At 45.3% G+C, this 17086-nt stretch overlaps 2 protein-coding genes across 2 annotated transcripts; one reads left to right on the forward strand and one right to left on the reverse strand.

Annotated features, from left to right (window-relative positions):
• The first annotated feature begins 1812 nt into the window (after positions 1-1812).
• On the forward strand, positions 1813-16999 carry gtf2f1 (general transcription factor IIF, polypeptide 1). The gene is made up of 14 exons (XM_072442476.1): positions 1813-1935; positions 3047-3115; positions 3310-3356; positions 3447-3519; positions 4052-4245; positions 5219-5389; positions 6374-6585; positions 13309-13459; positions 14773-14828; positions 15001-15132; positions 15205-15278; positions 15588-15726; positions 15797-15932; positions 16700-16999. Exons 2-14 carry the CDS (start codon positions 3104-3106, stop codon positions 16902-16904), a joined length of 1602 nt encoding a protein of 533 aa, XP_072298577.1. The 5' UTR covers positions 1813-1935; positions 3047-3103; the 3' UTR covers positions 16905-16999.
• On the reverse strand, positions 7750-11920 carry LOC140357767 (serine/threonine-protein kinase pim-2-like). The gene is made up of 3 exons (XM_072442285.1): positions 11869-11920; positions 8902-9092; positions 7750-8469 (listed from the first exon to the last, which is right to left on the reverse strand). Exons 1-3 carry the CDS (start codon positions 11918-11920, stop codon positions 7750-7752), a joined length of 963 nt encoding a protein of 320 aa, XP_072298386.1.
• Positions 17000-17086: the final 87 nt, after the last annotated feature.

Here is a 17086-nt window from a genome sequence, read left to right on the forward strand (position 1 = left end):
GGGCACCGCAGTTTGCCGTTCAAGCGCTCATCGATAAGCACTCAGGTGATGTGTTTATTTATACCGACGGGTCTAGGGATCCTGAGAGTGGGCGTACTGGCGCCGCTTATTTTGTGCCTGACCTGGGGCTAGCGGTCAAGAAGAGGTTGACAGATCGCCTTTCTGTTTTCACGTCGGAACTTATAGCGATACGGTTGGCGTTGGAATGGGCGGAATCTGCTTTGCAGTGTTGCGGCATTGTGGTGGCCTCTGACAGCCTTTCTGCATTGCAAAGCATTAAATCTGGGAAATCGGATTGCAGACAGGATGTGTTGAATGGCATCTTCTGTCTGATGCTCTCCCTGTCCAGGAAGGATGTGAGGGTTTCCTTCATTTGGGTCCCTGCGCATGTGGGGGTGGATGGTAACGAAATGGCTGATGCACTGGCTAAACGTTCCCTTCGGCGGCCATCAATTGATGTGGCGGTTGAGTTAAGCAAATCTGAAATCAAGCCTGTTATCAAGAGTCATGTGGTCGGCCTTTGGCAGGAATTTTGGAGCCACTGTGTTACTGGACGGCATCTCTATCACATACAGGGTAGTGTGGGTCCTTGCGGGTCTATGGGCAGGAACGCGTGGGAGGAAAGGGCCTTCGCCCGCATGAGGATTGGCCATACTGGACTCAATTGGTCACTGAGTAGGATAGGCAAACATCCGACCGGTCTGTGTGGTCACTGTCGGGTGCCAGAGACTGTCGAGCATGTGCTGATTTGCTGTGAGGCTTATGATAGGGAAAGGGCCGGGTTGGCCTTGTGGTTTCGGAATAATGGGCGGGAGTTCAATCTGCGGAACGTTCTGGCGATCCAGTCACAGGGTTTGTGTCAGGCTGTGGTTGCTTACTTATGTAGCACAGGGCTGGGTAAACGTTTATAGAGGTGGGGGGTGTTGGAGACTGAGCCGAGGATGAGGAGCAAGAGGATGTTCTAACGCGCTTGGACTTCATGGGCCTAGAAACGCCAAAGTGATGGAAGAAGGACTTCTAAAGGATAAAACGACAAAGACGTCCCATGACCTCATGGGCTTTGTAAAACAACAAAGACGTCCCATGATCTCATGGGCTTTGTACTTCCAAAGCACCGAACGTCAAAGAGGGCGAGGAAGGTGAAGAAGAGTCTCCCTGGAATAAAGCCGGTTGGTCTCTGACACAACAACTATTCTAGTCACAAAAACACATCATGACCTCATGGGCTTTGTAACGCCAAAGCGATGGGAGGAGTACTTTTACGGACTACGACAGTCTGAGGACTACACAACCAAAGCGGTGGAAGGAGTACTTTTACGGACTACGACAGAGTCTGAGGACTACGAAACGTCTGAGGAATAAAGTCTGGCGGTAATGCAACACTCGGATGCCAACCGCCATAAAACAACAACAACAACAACAACAACAACAGCTGGAATAAGGTCTGGGGAAAACAGGGTCTGGCGGTGGTGTGGCATTTGGATGCCAATCGCCATAAAACAGCAACAGCGGCGACGGTGACAACTACAAAAAACAACAACAACAACATCTAAAGAATAAAGTCTGAAGAATAAAGTCTGGTGGTAATGTAACACTTGGATACCATGAAACACCAAAGAAGAAGAAGAAGAAGAAAAATAGTCAAACTGGGGAAGTAAAATGTAAAATGATTGTGTTCACTGAGTTTTAGTGAATGAGTTTCAGTTGTGTGTTTATGTGTCATATTAGGTGTAAATAATAGGGACAAGGAACTCCTGTATTTTCTAGAAATTGTAAAAATGTATCTAAAGGTTCTTGACTGTCAGACGATAGTTATGTAGAACCTCAACCGATCCACAGAGGGCAGCACCGAGACAAATGGTGTCGGTCACAACATCACAGAGCATCGAAGAAGATTTTCGACGGCGACGCTCCGGTTCAAACACACTTCTCTTGGTAAACATCACCATTTATACAACACATTGCACTTTCTCTCTTTATCATACAGCCTATACTATCCATGTGTATGTGGACAAATGGAAAGTGTAACAACATAGTTGCGGAATAACCTGTAAAATGTGTGGGAAGCTAAATGCTAAGTAGTCAGCTAACGGTTCAAGCTAATGTTGTGGAGATAACGTTAGCTTCATAGCACAGAGTGTGTGGATGTTATTACATGAGTTTTAATAGAGGTTTTTAGTCTTCTGTCGTTGTATTCAGGGCCGTTCACTGAGAGAATACAGAGGCTCATCTTGTTATTAAAGTCCTGATATAGTATTATTAGTTCAATCTCTGTTTAGACCTGGTTCAGTCTGGTTATTGCATGGGTAAAGTCCTGTTTTTTTCCTGGACCCAGTTTGGTTCTGGTTAAGTCCTAGTTTAGACTTGATTCAGCCCCGATTTAGACATGGTTTAATACTGCTTTAGTCCTGGTGTAGTTCAGGTTCTGTCCAGTTTCAGCCCTGTTTCAGCTCTGTTTGTCCTGTTTCAGCCCTGTTTCAGCCCTGTTTCAGCCCTGTTTCAGCCCTGTTTCAGCCCTGTTTCAGCTCTGTTTCAGCTCTGTTTGTCCTGTTTCAGTCCCTTTTCAGCCCTGTTTCAGTCCTGTTTGTCATAGCTCTGTTTCAGCCCTGTTTCAGCCCCGTTTGTCATAGCTCTGTTTCAGCCCTGTTTCAGCCCCGTTTGTCATAGCTCTGTTTCAGCCCCGTTTCAGCCCTGTTTGTCATAGCTCTGTTTCAGCCCCGTTTCAGCCCTGTTTGTCATAGCTCTGTTTCAGCCCCGTTTCAGCCCTGTTTGTCATAGCTCTGTTTCAGCCCCGTTTCAGCCCTGTTTGTCATAGCTCTGTTTCAGCCCCGTTTCAGCCCTGTTTGTCATAGCTCTGTTTCAGCCCCGTTTCAGCCCTGTTTGTCATAGCTCTGTTTCAGCCCCGTTTCAGCCCTGTTTGTCATAGCTCTGTTTCAGTCCCGTTTTAGCCCCGTTTCAGCCCTGTTATGTTAAGTCCTCCCTGTAGATTAGTCCAGGTTTTGTCCAGTACGTTGTACATAATGATGTTTTTTTTCTTTTCTTTCAGTGGCTGATTTTTAGACAAGATTCTGAGAAAGAGAAGTTACGGCAAAATTAACCAGCCATGACATCACTCGTAAGTTCAGCCTGAAGTGTGCTGTAAAGGTCTAAAAAGTGAAACAGTCTAAATGTACACTTAGCCACAACGTGTAGAATTACTCGATTCATGCCCTAGCTTGAAAGAACACAGAATAATGATAATAATAATTTCAATGTTCCCGTGTAGACAGTGTTTGTCCTGCCTCTACATGTGATGCTTCTTTCTCACAGGGAAGCAGCAGTTCTTCTGGCACAGAGTACACAGTGCGAGTGCCCAAGTGAGTAGCACACTATTCAAACATTTTTATATCTGTATTGCCTCATTTTTTTTCTTGTTTAATCGTTTTAATGTGTCTTTTTATTTTCAGAAATACCACAAAAAAATACAATATTATGGCGTTCAATGTAGGAGACAAAGTGGCCTGTTCATCATGGACACAGGTAGGTTTCATCATTTGTTTGATATTAGCACAGTTTAATTTATTTAACTTAAAACGATGGGGCTCAGAGATTAGTATTAGTATTTTTTTGGCTCATAGGCTTTATTAGATGATATTTAACGCCAATATTTTTTTAATTTTTATTTCAGACCAATGAGTAGAAATGTAATGGAAGCAGTTAAGATTAGAAAACACATTATTTAAAATCCCAGATAAACAGGTTCTGTTAACATTTTTGTTGTTATTTATTTAGAAGTGAAAAGTTAATTTGTGAACTTTATTTCAGCTGAAAATAGATAAAATGGCACCAGCAACAAGCCAAATATCGGTAATCAGTATTGGCTTTAAAAAATCCATATCGGGCCCTCTCTAAACAAAATATTATGTTTTAAGACCTTTTGATGTCTTAACTCACATTTGAAAGCGTCTGACAATCTTTAAAATTGACATTCTGAATTAGAAAAGAAAAAAGAAATCGCTATATTTGCCCATAAAGTTGTAGTTGTATATTTTTCCAATCCACCTCTTCCCAGGCTCGTATGGAACGAGACACGAGTGCCCGGCGCATTTACGGAGAAGAGGAGGCGGCCGACGGCGCCGCCGGCAGCGAGTTTGGCAAAAAGCAGAGGGAGGAGGCGCGGAGGAAGAAGTTTGGCATCGTGACCAAAGAGTTTAAAGTAGACGACCAGCCCTGGATTCTCAAAGTCAATGGGAAAGCGGGCAAGAGGTGGGCTGAAGTAAAAAACTGCATGAGGTTATTTTTTTATTTAATAAGACCTTTAATGACTAAGTCTGATTTCCAGTTACAGTGTGTGGGTTTTCTGTGTTGAGTTTGCATGTTTCTCCCTCTGTCTGGGTGGGTTTCCTTCGGTTACTCCAGTTTCCCCTCATCACCCCAAAAACACAATAGGTTCATCTTCCAGCTAAGTAGCCCACAGGTGCTCCACTGTGGTCACTGTTCCTGTAGTTCATGGGTACTTGACATTTTGGGAGGTAACGCCCGTTTTCTGTCCTGCACTTTTATAGGAAAATACAAAAACATTACAAAAACGAAAAATCAGTTCTATAATAAGCGTAAAAAAGGTTTATCTAAAGTATCTCATTATTTTTTGTGTAACTCTTTAACATTTTTAGATATTTTAACATGTGCTGCGGATTGACATCTCTCACACTGCAGCACATTGATATTTTATATAGACACTTTCAGATTTGGTAAATTGATAAGATAAGATAAGATAAGATATTCCTTTATATCTTATGCGTTCCATTCCCCTAGTACTGTTACTGGAATTGGCTCCAATGTATTTTCAATGGTAGAGTTAGCGTTAGCATTAGCCTCCAAACATCACAAACTATGAGAAGCCTGGGCTGTTTTGGTGAACATCAAACTGGTGCGTGTTGTGTGAGTTGTCATGTCAGACGCCCTTTGGATTACAGCAATAAACTTTTTTTTTTTAGATTTAAAATGCCGATAAAAGTGTCAACACTATATACGTTTTGGCCCGGCCCAGATCTCTAAACTAAAATATTGGCCTAAAACAGCTTAGTAATAGAAATGGACAATTAACATGTCATTGAAACAAGCAGCAGACTTTTATTAAGCCGTTTTTATTGTTGAATAATGGATAGGTTACATTTTTAAACCTTAGGTCTCTTGAAGGTTTTCTTGAAGGATTTGACAGAATTTGCTGATTCTCCAGGTTCAAGGGAATAAAGAAGGGCGGCGTGACGGAGAACGCCTCGTACTACATCTTCACCCAGTGCCCAGACGGTGCGTTCGAGGCCTTCCCAGTGAATGGCTGGTACGACTTCATGCCCGTGGCCAAGCACCGCACCCTCACAGCGGAGGAGGCTGAGGAGGAGTGGGGCAGGTGAGAGACTGGTCCCTAGCACTCTTTAATCAGTCACTCAAATGCAACTGATTCATGTTTTTAGAATATCACTTGTATTGTGTTTATTGTGCTTTTTTGAGCAATAGCAAATTAAAAACAAGTTTGACTGCGTAAGTTCAGATCAGAATTTTGATAAAACATGACTTCACCGTTGAAACCTTTTCTCAGCGGTTGTAACATTTTCAATACTTTCTTGATATAATTCTATTGCCGTTGTCCATATTACAGGTTAATGCACTAATTTTAGAAAAAAAATAATATTTATTTATGTATCAAATTCTCTGCTGATTGAGAATTTTGATGTTTATCATTTTGTTTTACTTAGTGGTTGGACATTGTTAGCGGATATAAATAGTTGTCAGTACAATCAAAAATCAGAAACTAGTTTTAATATCCAAACTAGATACTCATTTGAAGTATCAGTTAAAAAAAAAAAACACTTTAAAAAGACAATTGGACTTTTCTACAACAGTTTTTAAATGATCTTGAGCTCTTTTAGAAATGTCATACAATCACATGGTGAAATAAATAAATTATTTTGAGTTAAAAATTACAGAAATCGGTATTGAGTATCGAGCCTAAGCATTGGTATCGAAATCGAGTTTTAAAAGGTTTGCATCGTGACAACACTTGATCTTAAACTGTTAAAATGTAAAACTGCCCAGTAAACATGGAGCAATGTTTCAAAACACGTCGAAACTGAATTTTCAACAAACACGTCCACTTGACTGATGTAAAACTATGATAAATGATAAACACAGGTACAATCCCAACACGCCACATGAACGTTAGCCCATTGTATGCGCAGTAAAACCCTGTGTTTAAGATCTTTTGAAGGAGATATTTTTGTCGTGGAAGGAGCTTAGCCTTTCTCATTTGCTGTGTTCAACTCCCACTTCCCCCCTTCGAATGACCTCGCAGCATAAATAACATCGACACGCACGTTCTTCTGTTTCATTTGAGGAGGAACAAGGTGGTGAACCACTTCACCATCATGTTCCAGAGGCGTCTGAGGGAGCAGGAGCGCGGCGGCAACGACGACGACGACGACGAGGGGGAGAAGTCGGGCAAGAAGAAGAAGAAAGGGGGCGGGCGAGGGGGCGATCTGCGCATTCACGACCTGGAGGAAGACCTGGAAATGAGCAGCGACGACAGCCAAAGCAGCGGAGGAGAAGGCAAGGACACAACGCACCTACACAACCACAGAGACCAGAGACCGTATCTGTTTTAGGTCATTGTGTGGTTTGTATGAGGTGAACTGCTTCGATGCTTATCATATTCCACGTGTGAGCTTCTTAAACACGAGTTCCTGCGTCTTTACAACAGTCTGCTGAAAGGTTTTTCCATTGGATTTGCTGGAAATGCACACCGTTTACCACCGTCTACTTTATGGGTGCAGGCGCTCTGTCCCGGGGCAGCTCTCCGTGCCTCTGTGTGTGTGTGTGTTTGGCTGTTTCTGGATTGGGGATTACCGTTCGAACCAGTTTTTTTTTGTCTAAAAGAGTTATTATTTTTATTTTATATCATTTCATCCAGCTGTAGTTGAAGCAGAACTAAACTCAAACAGCACTAAACTAGTAATGTAATAGAAAAGCTTACAGTAGTTTGAATTCAACACGTTCTTTACAGGGATTCTACTGTTATTATACTGTTTGGCAAAAACTGTACCACTGCCAAGACTTCCAACATGCAAAGTGCCAATCATATGCCTTTTTGTTATCCAAATCTTGAATCTCAGGTTGGTGTGGTTTGGCTTAAACCTTTGGTCATAACCATCTTAAGATTTGAATCTGATTTGATTAGCTTCTCTATCATACGGCTACTTTTGGGCTAGCGCTACGGCCACGAATTGTTCAAATATTGATACTGGCAACACAGCAGCCATGGACGGAGAAGTTGGTGAATATTTGAATTCTATCCCGATGTCAAATCAAGATCGTTTCTTTCCATTTGGCAAAATGACCCCACACAGAGGCCGGAGGTGTCGGATCCTGACATCTACAACTATCTAATTCAATCTCCACGTCATTTGTTTGACACTGTACACCTCCATCCCTCCGGATTGAATTAAGATTTGATTTTTTGTTTTTATTTATTTATTTGACAAGGACAATGCAATCATACATACATTCCCCCACAGATATAAAACACATTAAAACACATTTCAAGATATTCACCAGGTGATCTAAACATATATTTCAGTAGGATTTCACCGCAGCCCGACAGAGCAGTCAGGACTATGTGGGCATCCAAAAAACAGAAGAAAAGAAAGTGCAGATATATATTTAATGCATGTCAGAAATAAATGTCCAGAGTCTTTTGTGGCAGTTTAAGTTGCCTTAAGTCTTTGAAAACCACGGGTGTTTGGCCAACTCCTCCAGGCTCATTCTGTTGGCGGGATTATTTTCCAGACACACCTGGACGAAATGTTTCCCCTCTTCAGTCGCCGTACTTGTTTTCATGCTCAGCTTATTGAGGACCCACTCAGAGGTGTCAAAACAGCAGCCGTCTCCGTTGAGCAGGTTGAATGCCATTGCCCCGATCTGCCACACAGAAGTAGGACCGTCCCTGTATTGCCTTACCAGGAACATCTCCAGCGGGGCGCAGCTTAGACAGCCCAGGATGGAAGTGTGAGGCGCCGCGCTCGCAACACATCCATGTCCAAAGTCAATGATCCGAACTCGAATGCCGTCCTCGGTCTTCTGGATCAGGACGTTGTTGGGCTTCAAGTCTCTGTGGAACACCCCCTTTTTGTGGAGGTCGATCACCGCCAGGACCAGCTGTTTCATGATGTCCCTGACGGTGTCTTCTGGAAGAGGGTAGTGGAGGGTGCTGTAGGCCAGGAGGTCCATGGAAGGGAAGGGTCTCTCCATCACAATAATGAGCTCTGTGTCCAACATAAACCAGTCGAGTAGCGAGACAGCGGCGCTTTGGCCCAGTTTGTCAGGTCCACCAGCAGCTCTGGACATGAGGTGGACCTCCATTGGGACTTGGAGCAGCTCTTTTCTGTCCACAGAGTGGAAGTCCACATTATTCTTCGGGACGTGCTTGATGGCAACCTGCAAGTAAAATCATAAATGTCTTGGTGTTTATTATTACCTTGAGCAGATGTGAATGAATAATACTGAGATGGGGTAGTTAAAGCATTTACCCCTGAACTTAAGGAACAAAATTATGATTCATTATTTGTAGCGTTATTGTCTTTTAAATGTGCTCTAGTACCTCTGCTTTGGCATCTCATGTTTTAGAACTAAAAATAATGTCTTAAAAGCACAAACGACTCTTTCTTGATCAGGTGTATGCCCATGTTAGGAATTGAGTTAGAGCATCATCTACTGGACTAACAGGACTTATCTAAGTGTGAATGAAGCTAAATACAACCCCAGGTATGTTGTTGATAAGGAAACAATGTTACATGATTAAAGGCTCAAATGTCTTGAATAATACTTGACAATACTGTGTATATAATTCACAGTATGTTGTAGTAGTACCTTGAGACCGTCAGACTTGCGCACGCCATTGTAGACTGAGCCGAAGCCTCCGCTCCCCAGCTCATGACCTTGCTCGTATGTGGCATTAAAGACATCTAGAATCCCAGCAGCGGCCAGCTGGGTCAGGACGTGGCGCTGTTTTGACAGATTCGTCTTTACAGGCTTGGTTTTTTTCAGTGTGGGGCTCCAACCTGCAAAAGATCAACAAATGTCAAATAACTGACCCGTATTTTAGCATCATCCATCGTCATCGTCAAGGCAACTGCTCAGGATATAGCCGTGTCAGTCACTCGTAATGGCTTCTTGCAACTCATAAAACTAGAAAAGAATAAAGTCTAAAGTAGATGATGGTAAATGCACCTTTGCAGTTGGCTTCCAGTCGCCATTAAAAACAACAGCTTCTTGCATTGCACAGAATCTAGTTTTTCTTGTCATTTGTAGCACCTCTAAAGTCTGTTCATTTGCTTTGACTAATTTTACAATAAGACTGTTTAATAAACCGTTTCTGATGGTGACATGGTGGATTTAGTTAGATCCTCAACAGCTCCCTACATTTTTGGCCAACTTCAACATCTCGCCATCCTTAAAATATTGTCACATTTTTGTTGACAATTTTATAGAATAACAATTAGTTTTGGGTTAAACCTGCTCCACCAACCCAAACCGTTAAGGATGGGTCAAATGCAAAGGACACATTTCCCTACTGGGACAACACCAGTTAATCTAATCTGAAAGCTGTATTGATGAACTTCGTGTGTGTGTGTCTCCACTTTGTGTCCAGTGTGTGTGTGTCCAGTGTGTGTGTGTGTCCAGTGTGTGTGTGTGTCCAGTGTGTGTGTGTGTCCAGTGTGTGTGTGTCCAGTGTGTGTGTCTCCAGTTTGTGTCCAGTGTGTGTGTGTCCAGTGTGTGTGTCTCCAGTTTGTGTCCAGTGTGTGTGTGTCCAGTGTGTGTGTCCAGTGTGTGTGTGTGTGTCCAGTGTGTGTGTCCAGTGTGTGTGTGTGTGTCCAGTGTGTGTGTCCAGTGTGTGTGTGTGTGTGTCCAGTGTGTGTCCAGTGTGTGTGTGTGTCCAGTGTGTGTCCAGTGTGTGTGTGTGTCCAGTGTGTGTGTGTGTCCAGTGTGTGTGTGTGTCCAGTGTGTGTGTGTCCAGTGTGTGTGTCTCCAGTTTGTGTCCAGTGTGTGTGTGTCCAGTGTGTGTGTCTCCAGTTTGTGTCCAGTGTGTGTGTGTCCAGTGTGTGTGTCCAGTGTGTGTGTGTGTGTCCAGTGTGTGTGTCCAGTGTGTGTGTGTGTGTCCAGTGTGTGTGTCCAGTGTGTGTGTGTGTCTCTCCAGTTTGTGTCCAATGTGTGTGTGTGTCCAGTGTGTGTGTGTGTCCAGTGTGTGTGTGTGTCCAGTGTGTGTGTGTGTCCAGTGTGTGTGTGTCCAGTGTGTGTGTCCAGTGTGTGTGTGTGTGTGTCCAGCGTGTGTGTCCAGTGTGTGTGTGTGTCCAGCGTGTGTGTCCAGCGTGTGTGTGTGTCCAGCGTGTGTGTCCAGCGTGTGTGTCCAGCGTGTGTGTGTGTCCAGCGTGTGTGTGTGTCCAGCGTGTGTGTGTGTCCAGCGTGTGTGTCCAGTGTGTGTGTGTGTCCAGTGTGTGTGTGTGTCCAGTGTGTGTGTGTCTCCAGTTTGTGTCCAGCGTGTGTGTGTCCAGTGTGTGTGTGTGTCCAGTGTGTCCAGTGTGTGTGTGTGTCCAGTGTGTCCAGTGTGTGTGTGTGTCCAGTGTGTGTGTGTGTGTCCAGTGTGTGTGTGTGTCCAGTGTGTCTCCAGTGTGTCCAGTGTGTGTGTGTGTCCAGTGTGTGTCCAGTGTGTCTCCAGTGTGTCCAGTGTGTGTGTGTGTGTCCAGTGTGTCCAGTGTGTGTGTGTGTCCAGTGTGTCCAGTGTGTGTGTGTGTCCAGTGTGTCCAGTGTGTGTGTGTGTCCAGTGTGTGTGTGTGTCCAGTGTGTCCAGTGTGTCTCCAGTGTGTCCAGTGTGTGTGTGTCTCCAGTGTGTCCAGTGTGTGTGTGTGTCCAGTGTGTCCAGTGTGTCTCCAGTGTGTCCAGTGTGTCTCCAGTGTGTCCAGTGTGTCTCCAGTGTGTCCAGTGTGTGTGTGTCTCCAGTGTGTCCAGTGTGTCTCCAGTGTGTGTGTGTGTCCAGTGTGTCCAGTGTGTGTGTGTGTCCAGTGTGTCCAGTGTGTGTGTGTGTCCAGTGTGTGTGTGTGTCCAGTGTGTGTGTGTGTCCAGTGTGTCCAGTGTGTCTCCAGTGTGTCCAGTGTGTGTGTGTCTCCAGTGTGTCCAGTGTGTGTGTGTGTCCAGTGTGTCCAGTGTGTCTCCAGTGTGTCCAGTGTGTGTGTGTGTCCAGTGTGTGTCCAGTGTGTCCAGTGTGTCCAGTGTGTCTCCAGTGTGTCCAGTGTGTCCAGTGTGTCTCCAGTGTGTCCAGTGTGTGTGTGTCTCCAGTGTGTCCAGTGTGTGTGTGTGTCCAGTGTGTCCAGTGTGTGTGTGTGTCCAGTGTGTCCAGTGTGTGTGTGTGTCCAGTGTGTCCAGTGTGTCCAGTGTGTGTGTGTGTCCAGTGTGTGTGTGTGTCCAGTGTGTCCAGTGTGTCTCCAGTGTGTCCAGTGTGTGTGTGTCTCCAGTGTGTCCAGTGTGTGTGTGTCTCCAGTGTGTCCAGTGTGTCTCCAGTGTGTCCAGTGTGTGTGTGTGTCCAGTGTGTCTCCAGTGTGTCCAGTGTGTGTGTGTGTCCAGTGTGTCTCCAGTGTGTGTCCAGTGTGTCCAGTGTGTCTCCAGTGTGTCCAGTGTGTGTGTGTGTCCAGTGTGTCTCCAGTGTGTCCAGTGTGTGTGTGTGTCCAGTGTGTCTCCAGTGTGTGTCCAGTGTGTCCAGTGTGTCTCCAGTGTGTCCAGTGTGTGTGTGTGTCCAGTGTGTCCAGTGTGTGGTCCCACTGCTGCTGAGGTGACTGTACTCACCTGCCTTACAGTTGACTCTCTGGCGGATGCAGCTGCGTCTGCCGTTAGACATGTTTGAGACAATGTTAAACTCACAAAGACAGTAGTTTGGACTGAACTCTGATAAAACGTGTGGCTCTTTTGGAGACAGAAGACACTGAGCTGCTCGCGACAGAAGTGTAACGACAGTTTACAACTCGCAGCTGATTGGTCACCGCGCAGCGACGATCACATCATAAAGAAACATTTCTGTTTAAGTTTGATTGGGCCAATCACGGCCGAATCACGTGATCGTCTCCTGTAAAATCTGATGCTCCGATCACACTGTACATTCACACATTAGCAGCAGACGAGTTTCAGCACACATTAGCAGCAGAAGAGTTTCAGCACACATTAGCAGCAGAAGAGTTTCAGCACACATTAGCAGCAGAAGAGTTTCAGCACACATTAGCAGCAGAAGAGTTTCAGCACACATTAGCAGCAGAAGAGTTTCAGCACACATTAGCAGCAGAAGAGTTTCAGCACACATTAGCGACAGAGTCTGAGGAATAAAGTCTGGCGGTAATGCAACACTTGGATGCCAACCGCCATAAAACAACAACAACAACAACAACAACAACAACAACACTGTACATTTGGCGCGTCCCCCGCCGGCTCCCGGAGCCTCGCGCGTCCGTAAACACGCACTGAACCACGAGCCCGCCCGCTGCTGGTCTTTAGTTCAAAACACAATGTGCCGTGTTTCGGGAGTGAAGCTTGACTGCTGATTTACTCATGAAAAAGCGATTATTTATTGCGTGCCTTAAATGTATAAAGAGCCACGAGCCTGTGTTTTATTTTGCGGATAAAATGTGCTCTTTGAAGCTGTTCTGTTCCAAATGTGCGCGTATGGAACGGCGAAGTGCAAAGCACGTCTTTGTTTTGTCTAAGTTTAAATCACCTTTTGAAAGTGGCACAACACATACATCTTTCTGCACGTTTGCATTCCCTCTGCGTGTCCACTGCACCGTGACAAGTGTTCACGAGCTGAAGCTCAGCAGGGCCTAAAACGACCAGGGAAAGAAACTGCGTTGATCCTATAAACTAGAAGGGTTTGGTCGAACTTCATATTATCAAAAGCCTTTGAATAATAATGTATGTATATTTGAAATATATACATTAGTATTAGAAAAAAATAATGTTTTTGACACAAAGTCAATGTGATCATCCTCAAATAGTATAAGACCACATGGTGACCTTAAGGAAGTACTATTTGTGTTGAAAATGACTATTGTCTAAAAAAAGAGCTGTTTGTCATAATTGTAATAAAATCAGGAGTGCGTATCGTGCCTTGTTTGAGAATCAATCAAAATACAACAGTGATCAAATGCTCTTGGGTCAAATCAAAGAGCTTCTGTACCTGCACGTGTATTTACAGGACTTGTTCTGAAGCTAAACAGCCGCTCGTGTCTCGTTTCATAGATGGCGAGGGCAAATCGAAGGCTAAAAAAGCCACCGGGAAAAGCAAAGGGAAGAAAAAGAAGAGAAAGGGCAGCGAGCACGAGGCTCTGGAGGACAGCGATGACGGCGACTATGAAGGACTGGAAGTAGACTACATGTCCGACGAAAGCAGGTATGACTCTGATGAACACGCCCTTTAAATGTTTGTTTCCAGGGCAACTGGAGGGTAAAGTCAAGTGGAACATAATGTGACCGCAATGGAGAAACTGGGATTAGCTGGAGAATACGTAAAGGTCTACTAGTCTTAGTCTGCGAGGTCCTAGTCTGCGAGGTCCTAGTCTGCGAGGTCCTAGTCTGCGAGGTCTTAGTCTGCGAGGTCTTAGTCTGCGAGGTCTTAGTCTGCGAGGTCTTAGTCTGCAAAGTCTTAGTCTGCGAGGTCCTAGTCTGCGAGGTCCTAGTCTGCGAGGTCCTAGTCTGCGAGGTCCTAGTCTGCGAGGTCCTAGTCTGCGAGGTCCTAGTCTGCGAGGTCTTAGTCTGCGAGGTCCTAGTCTGCGAGGTCCTAGTCTGCGAGGTCCTAGTCTGCGAGGTCCTAGTCTGCGAGGTCTTAGTCTGCGAGGTCCTAGTCTGCGAGGTCCTAGTCTGCGAGGTCCTAGTCTGCGAGGTCCTAGTCTGCGAGGTCCTAGTCTGCGAGGTCCTAGTCTGCGAGGTCCTAGTCTGCGAGGTCCTAGTCTGCGAGGTCTTAGTCTGCGAGGTCTTAGTCTGCGAGGTCTTAGTCTGCAAAGTCTTAGTCTGCAAAGTCTTAGTCTGCGAAGTCTTAGTCTGCGAGGTCCTAGTCTGCGAGGTCCTAGTCTGCGAGGTCCTAGTCTGCGAGGTCCTAGTCTGCGAGGTCCTAGTCTGCGAGGTCTTAGTCTGCAAAGTCTTAGTCTGCGAGGTCCTAGTCTGCGAGGTCCTAGTCTGCGAGGTCCTAGTCTGCGAGGTCCTAGTCTGCGAGGTCCTAGTCTGCGAGGTCTTAGTCTGCGAGGTCCTAGTCTGCGAGGTCCTAGTCTGCGAGGTCCTAGTCTGCGAGGTCCTAGTCTGCGAGGTCCTAGTCTGCGAGGTCTTAGTCTGCGAGGTCTTAGTCTGCGAGGTCCTAGTCTGCGAGGTCTTAGTCTGCGAGGTCTTAGTCTGCGAGGTCTTAGTCTGCGAGGTCTTAGTCTGCGAGGTCCTAGTCTGCGAGGTCTTAGTCTGCAAAGTCTTAGTCTGCGAGGTCCTAGTCTGCGAGGTCCTAGTCTGCGAGGTCCTAGTCTGCGAGGTCCTAGTCTGCGAGGTCCTAGTCTCCTCCTCTCACCCTCCACAGGGCAGAGGAGGGTGAGAGGAGAAGGAGGAGGAGGTGCAGTAAGTAAGACTCCACAGGGCAGAGGAGGCTCCAAACATTGCATTTTAAAGGGTCCATGTATCTTTCAAACCTGTTTTTCTTGGGATTGAATGTGTTTGTTTGAATTGCAGTTCGGAGGAGGAGCCAGAGAAGGCGAAGCAGAGCAAACCCGAGGAGCACCCCAAAGGTCGGCCCTGTTCTACACAGATCTGAGACTGAAATAACCTGTTCGGAGTAGTCTAAAGTACAGTTAGCAGGGTTTTGTCATAGATTAAGACCTCACACGACTCCATAGAGACCTCACACGACTACAATCATCCAAACCGTTCGTCATGTCCAATTTCGTTTCTGGTTCAAAGGTATCGATGAGGCGTCTGAAAGTGAAGAAGAGAGCGAAGAGGAGAAACCGAACGAAGAAGAAACCAAAGAAGAGGAGGAAGAGGACGACGGGAAGAAGACCCCGGTCCAACCAGAGAAAAAGAAGAAGAAAGGTTCAGATCTGACTCACTGTAGAGCATGTGATGGAGGAAAAGTGTGTTCATCATGTGTGTTTCCTCCATCAGCAGACAGCAGCGGTGAGTCCGAAAGCTCAGAAGACAGCGACATCGAAGGAGAGACGGCCTCGGCTTTGTTCATGGTAAGACTGAAAGTGTGAAATGAGAAGTGTATTGTCTATAATCAAGACAAAATGAGGACAAAAAGAGACAGAAACGTGTAGTAGAATCTTCAAAACTGTAAACACTTCCAAAAGAGTGACATTTTTTGCACGTTGGTGGTTCATTTTATGGTTATTCCTAATATGCAGCAATATCTCGTCATAACCGTTACTGAAATTGTAAATGCTGTGAATGTTGTGTAAAAAGGCACCATGTGATTTTTGTGGCTATTATTTCTGACGCTTGGCTAGAAATACTCTGTAATCTTCCGTCTCCATTTGTGGCGGTAGAAAAAGCGCACTCCCCCAAAGCGAGGAGGCCGTGGCTCCGCCGGCAGCTCCAGGACGGGGAGTCGTCCCGGGACTCCGTCTATCGACTCTGGCTCCACGTCGAGCACACTGAGGGCCGCAGCCAGCAAACTGGAGCAAGGTGAGTGTTTTGAGTCGTGCAGAATGTTTGAACACGGTTTCAGAACTGAAGTGTACGGTGCTGCCCACAGGAAAGAGACAGACGAGCCCCGCCACAGACACTCCGGCTGCCAAGAGGCTCAAGATGGAGCCCAACAGTCAGAGCCCGGCTCCATCTGGGAAGAGCACCCCGCAGCCTGCGTCCGGCAAATCTACCCCGAGCTCAAGGTACTCTACAGTTCAACGCAGCTCTGCTACTTTTATACTCATGGCTCTGGTGCGACTACAGATTTAGGCTGAAGTGTGCAAGTTAAAACAATCACAATCGCACAATCAAAGGGTTTTCAAATACCGGTACTTAGTTTCTTGACTTTATATAAACACTGTCATTTATCCCTGAAACTTTCAATGACTGAACTATGATATCAAAGAACCTGGACTGTGACTTGCAGCTTGGGGATGGAAGTAAAAAGCATTGGCTGATGCTATATAACTGATGTAAATAGAGTTTGTTTTACCACTATTATTAGTATTATTTTGTCTTACACTAGCTGTTTTTATTTTATTTTATTTTATCTTTATTTTTCCCCTCCATTCCTTATTAGGAAATGAGAGGGTTCGTCTATAGGAGTTTTTCTTCTAAGAGTGTTTTTAAACTTCCTATAAGTTATCTGTCCTTTTCCTCTGTATCTACCTGCAATTAAATGAAATTTCCCCATGTGTGGACAATAAAGGAATATCTTATCTTATCTTATCGTACCGTCTTCATCAAACTTGTGATGGACTCTAAAAGTAGCTTGTGTTGCTCCGGTCTGCAGGAGCCATCAGTGTTCAGCTTTTCCTCTGACACACACCTTTTCACTCAGACTCAACTGACTGAAAATCAATTTCTTGTCATACCGTAGTGCCCTGTTCAACTACAACAATTATGTAGGAGTATGAGTGAGAACAAGAACTTCTTCCCTTTTTGACATTCCGCGTGTGCTTTCCTCCAGTGACGTTCAGCTGACAGAAGAGGCCGTGCGGCGGTACCTGATCCGAAAGCCCATGACGACCAAAGACCTGCTGAAGAAGTTCCAGACCAAACGCACCGGCCTGAGCAACGAGCAGACGGTCAACGTGCTGGCTCAGATCCTCAAGAGGCTCAACCCAGAACGCAAAAATGTCAACGACAAGATGCATTTTTACCTCACAGAGTAACGATGGACCGAAGGAGCGGTCACAAGCGTCACACGTGAATATAGTTTTGTGTCAGACTTTGTAGAAGAGATGGACAATTGCACAAATAGTTTTGAGTTTAAGTAAAAGCTTTTCAAATAAAATAATAAAGAATATGTTTCTGTGAGAATTTATGTTCAGAGTCACATAAGCCACAATATAAG

Source organism: Eucyclogobius newberryi, unplaced genomic scaffold (genome assembly GCF_026437365.1).
Source record: "Eucyclogobius newberryi isolate DKJ021-1_F unplaced genomic scaffold, fEucNew1.0.hap1 SCAF_13, whole genome shotgun sequence".
NCBI lineage: Eukaryota > Metazoa > Chordata > Actinopteri > Gobiiformes > Gobiidae > Eucyclogobius > Eucyclogobius newberryi.

What these genes read in the sequence shown, in the direction of transcription:
- LOC140357767 (XM_072442285.1), bottom strand. Translation starts at nt 11,920, where the DNA reads ATGTCTAACGGCAGACGCAGCTGCATCCGCCAGAGAGTCAACTGTAAG. An exon ending in GAGAGTCAACTGTAAGGCAG is followed by an intron (nt 9,093 to 11,868) that starts GTGAGTACAGTC and finishes GATCTTTTGCAG; the next exon opens with GTTGGAGCCCCACACTGAAA. An exon ending in GCAAGTCTGACGGTCTCAAG is followed by an intron (nt 8,470 to 8,901) that starts GTACTACTACAA and finishes TTTTACTTGCAG; the next exon opens with GTTGCCATCAAGCACGTCCC.
- gtf2f1 (XM_072442476.1), top strand. An exon ending in CCTGTTCATCATGGACACAG is followed by an intron (nt 3,520 to 4,051) that starts GTAGGTTTCATC and finishes ACCTCTTCCCAG; the next exon opens with GCTCGTATGGAACGAGACAC. An exon ending in CGGCCTCGGCTTTGTTCATG is followed by an intron (nt 15,279 to 15,587) that starts GTAAGACTGAAA and finishes TTGTGGCGGTAG; the next exon opens with AAAAAGCGCACTCCCCCAAA.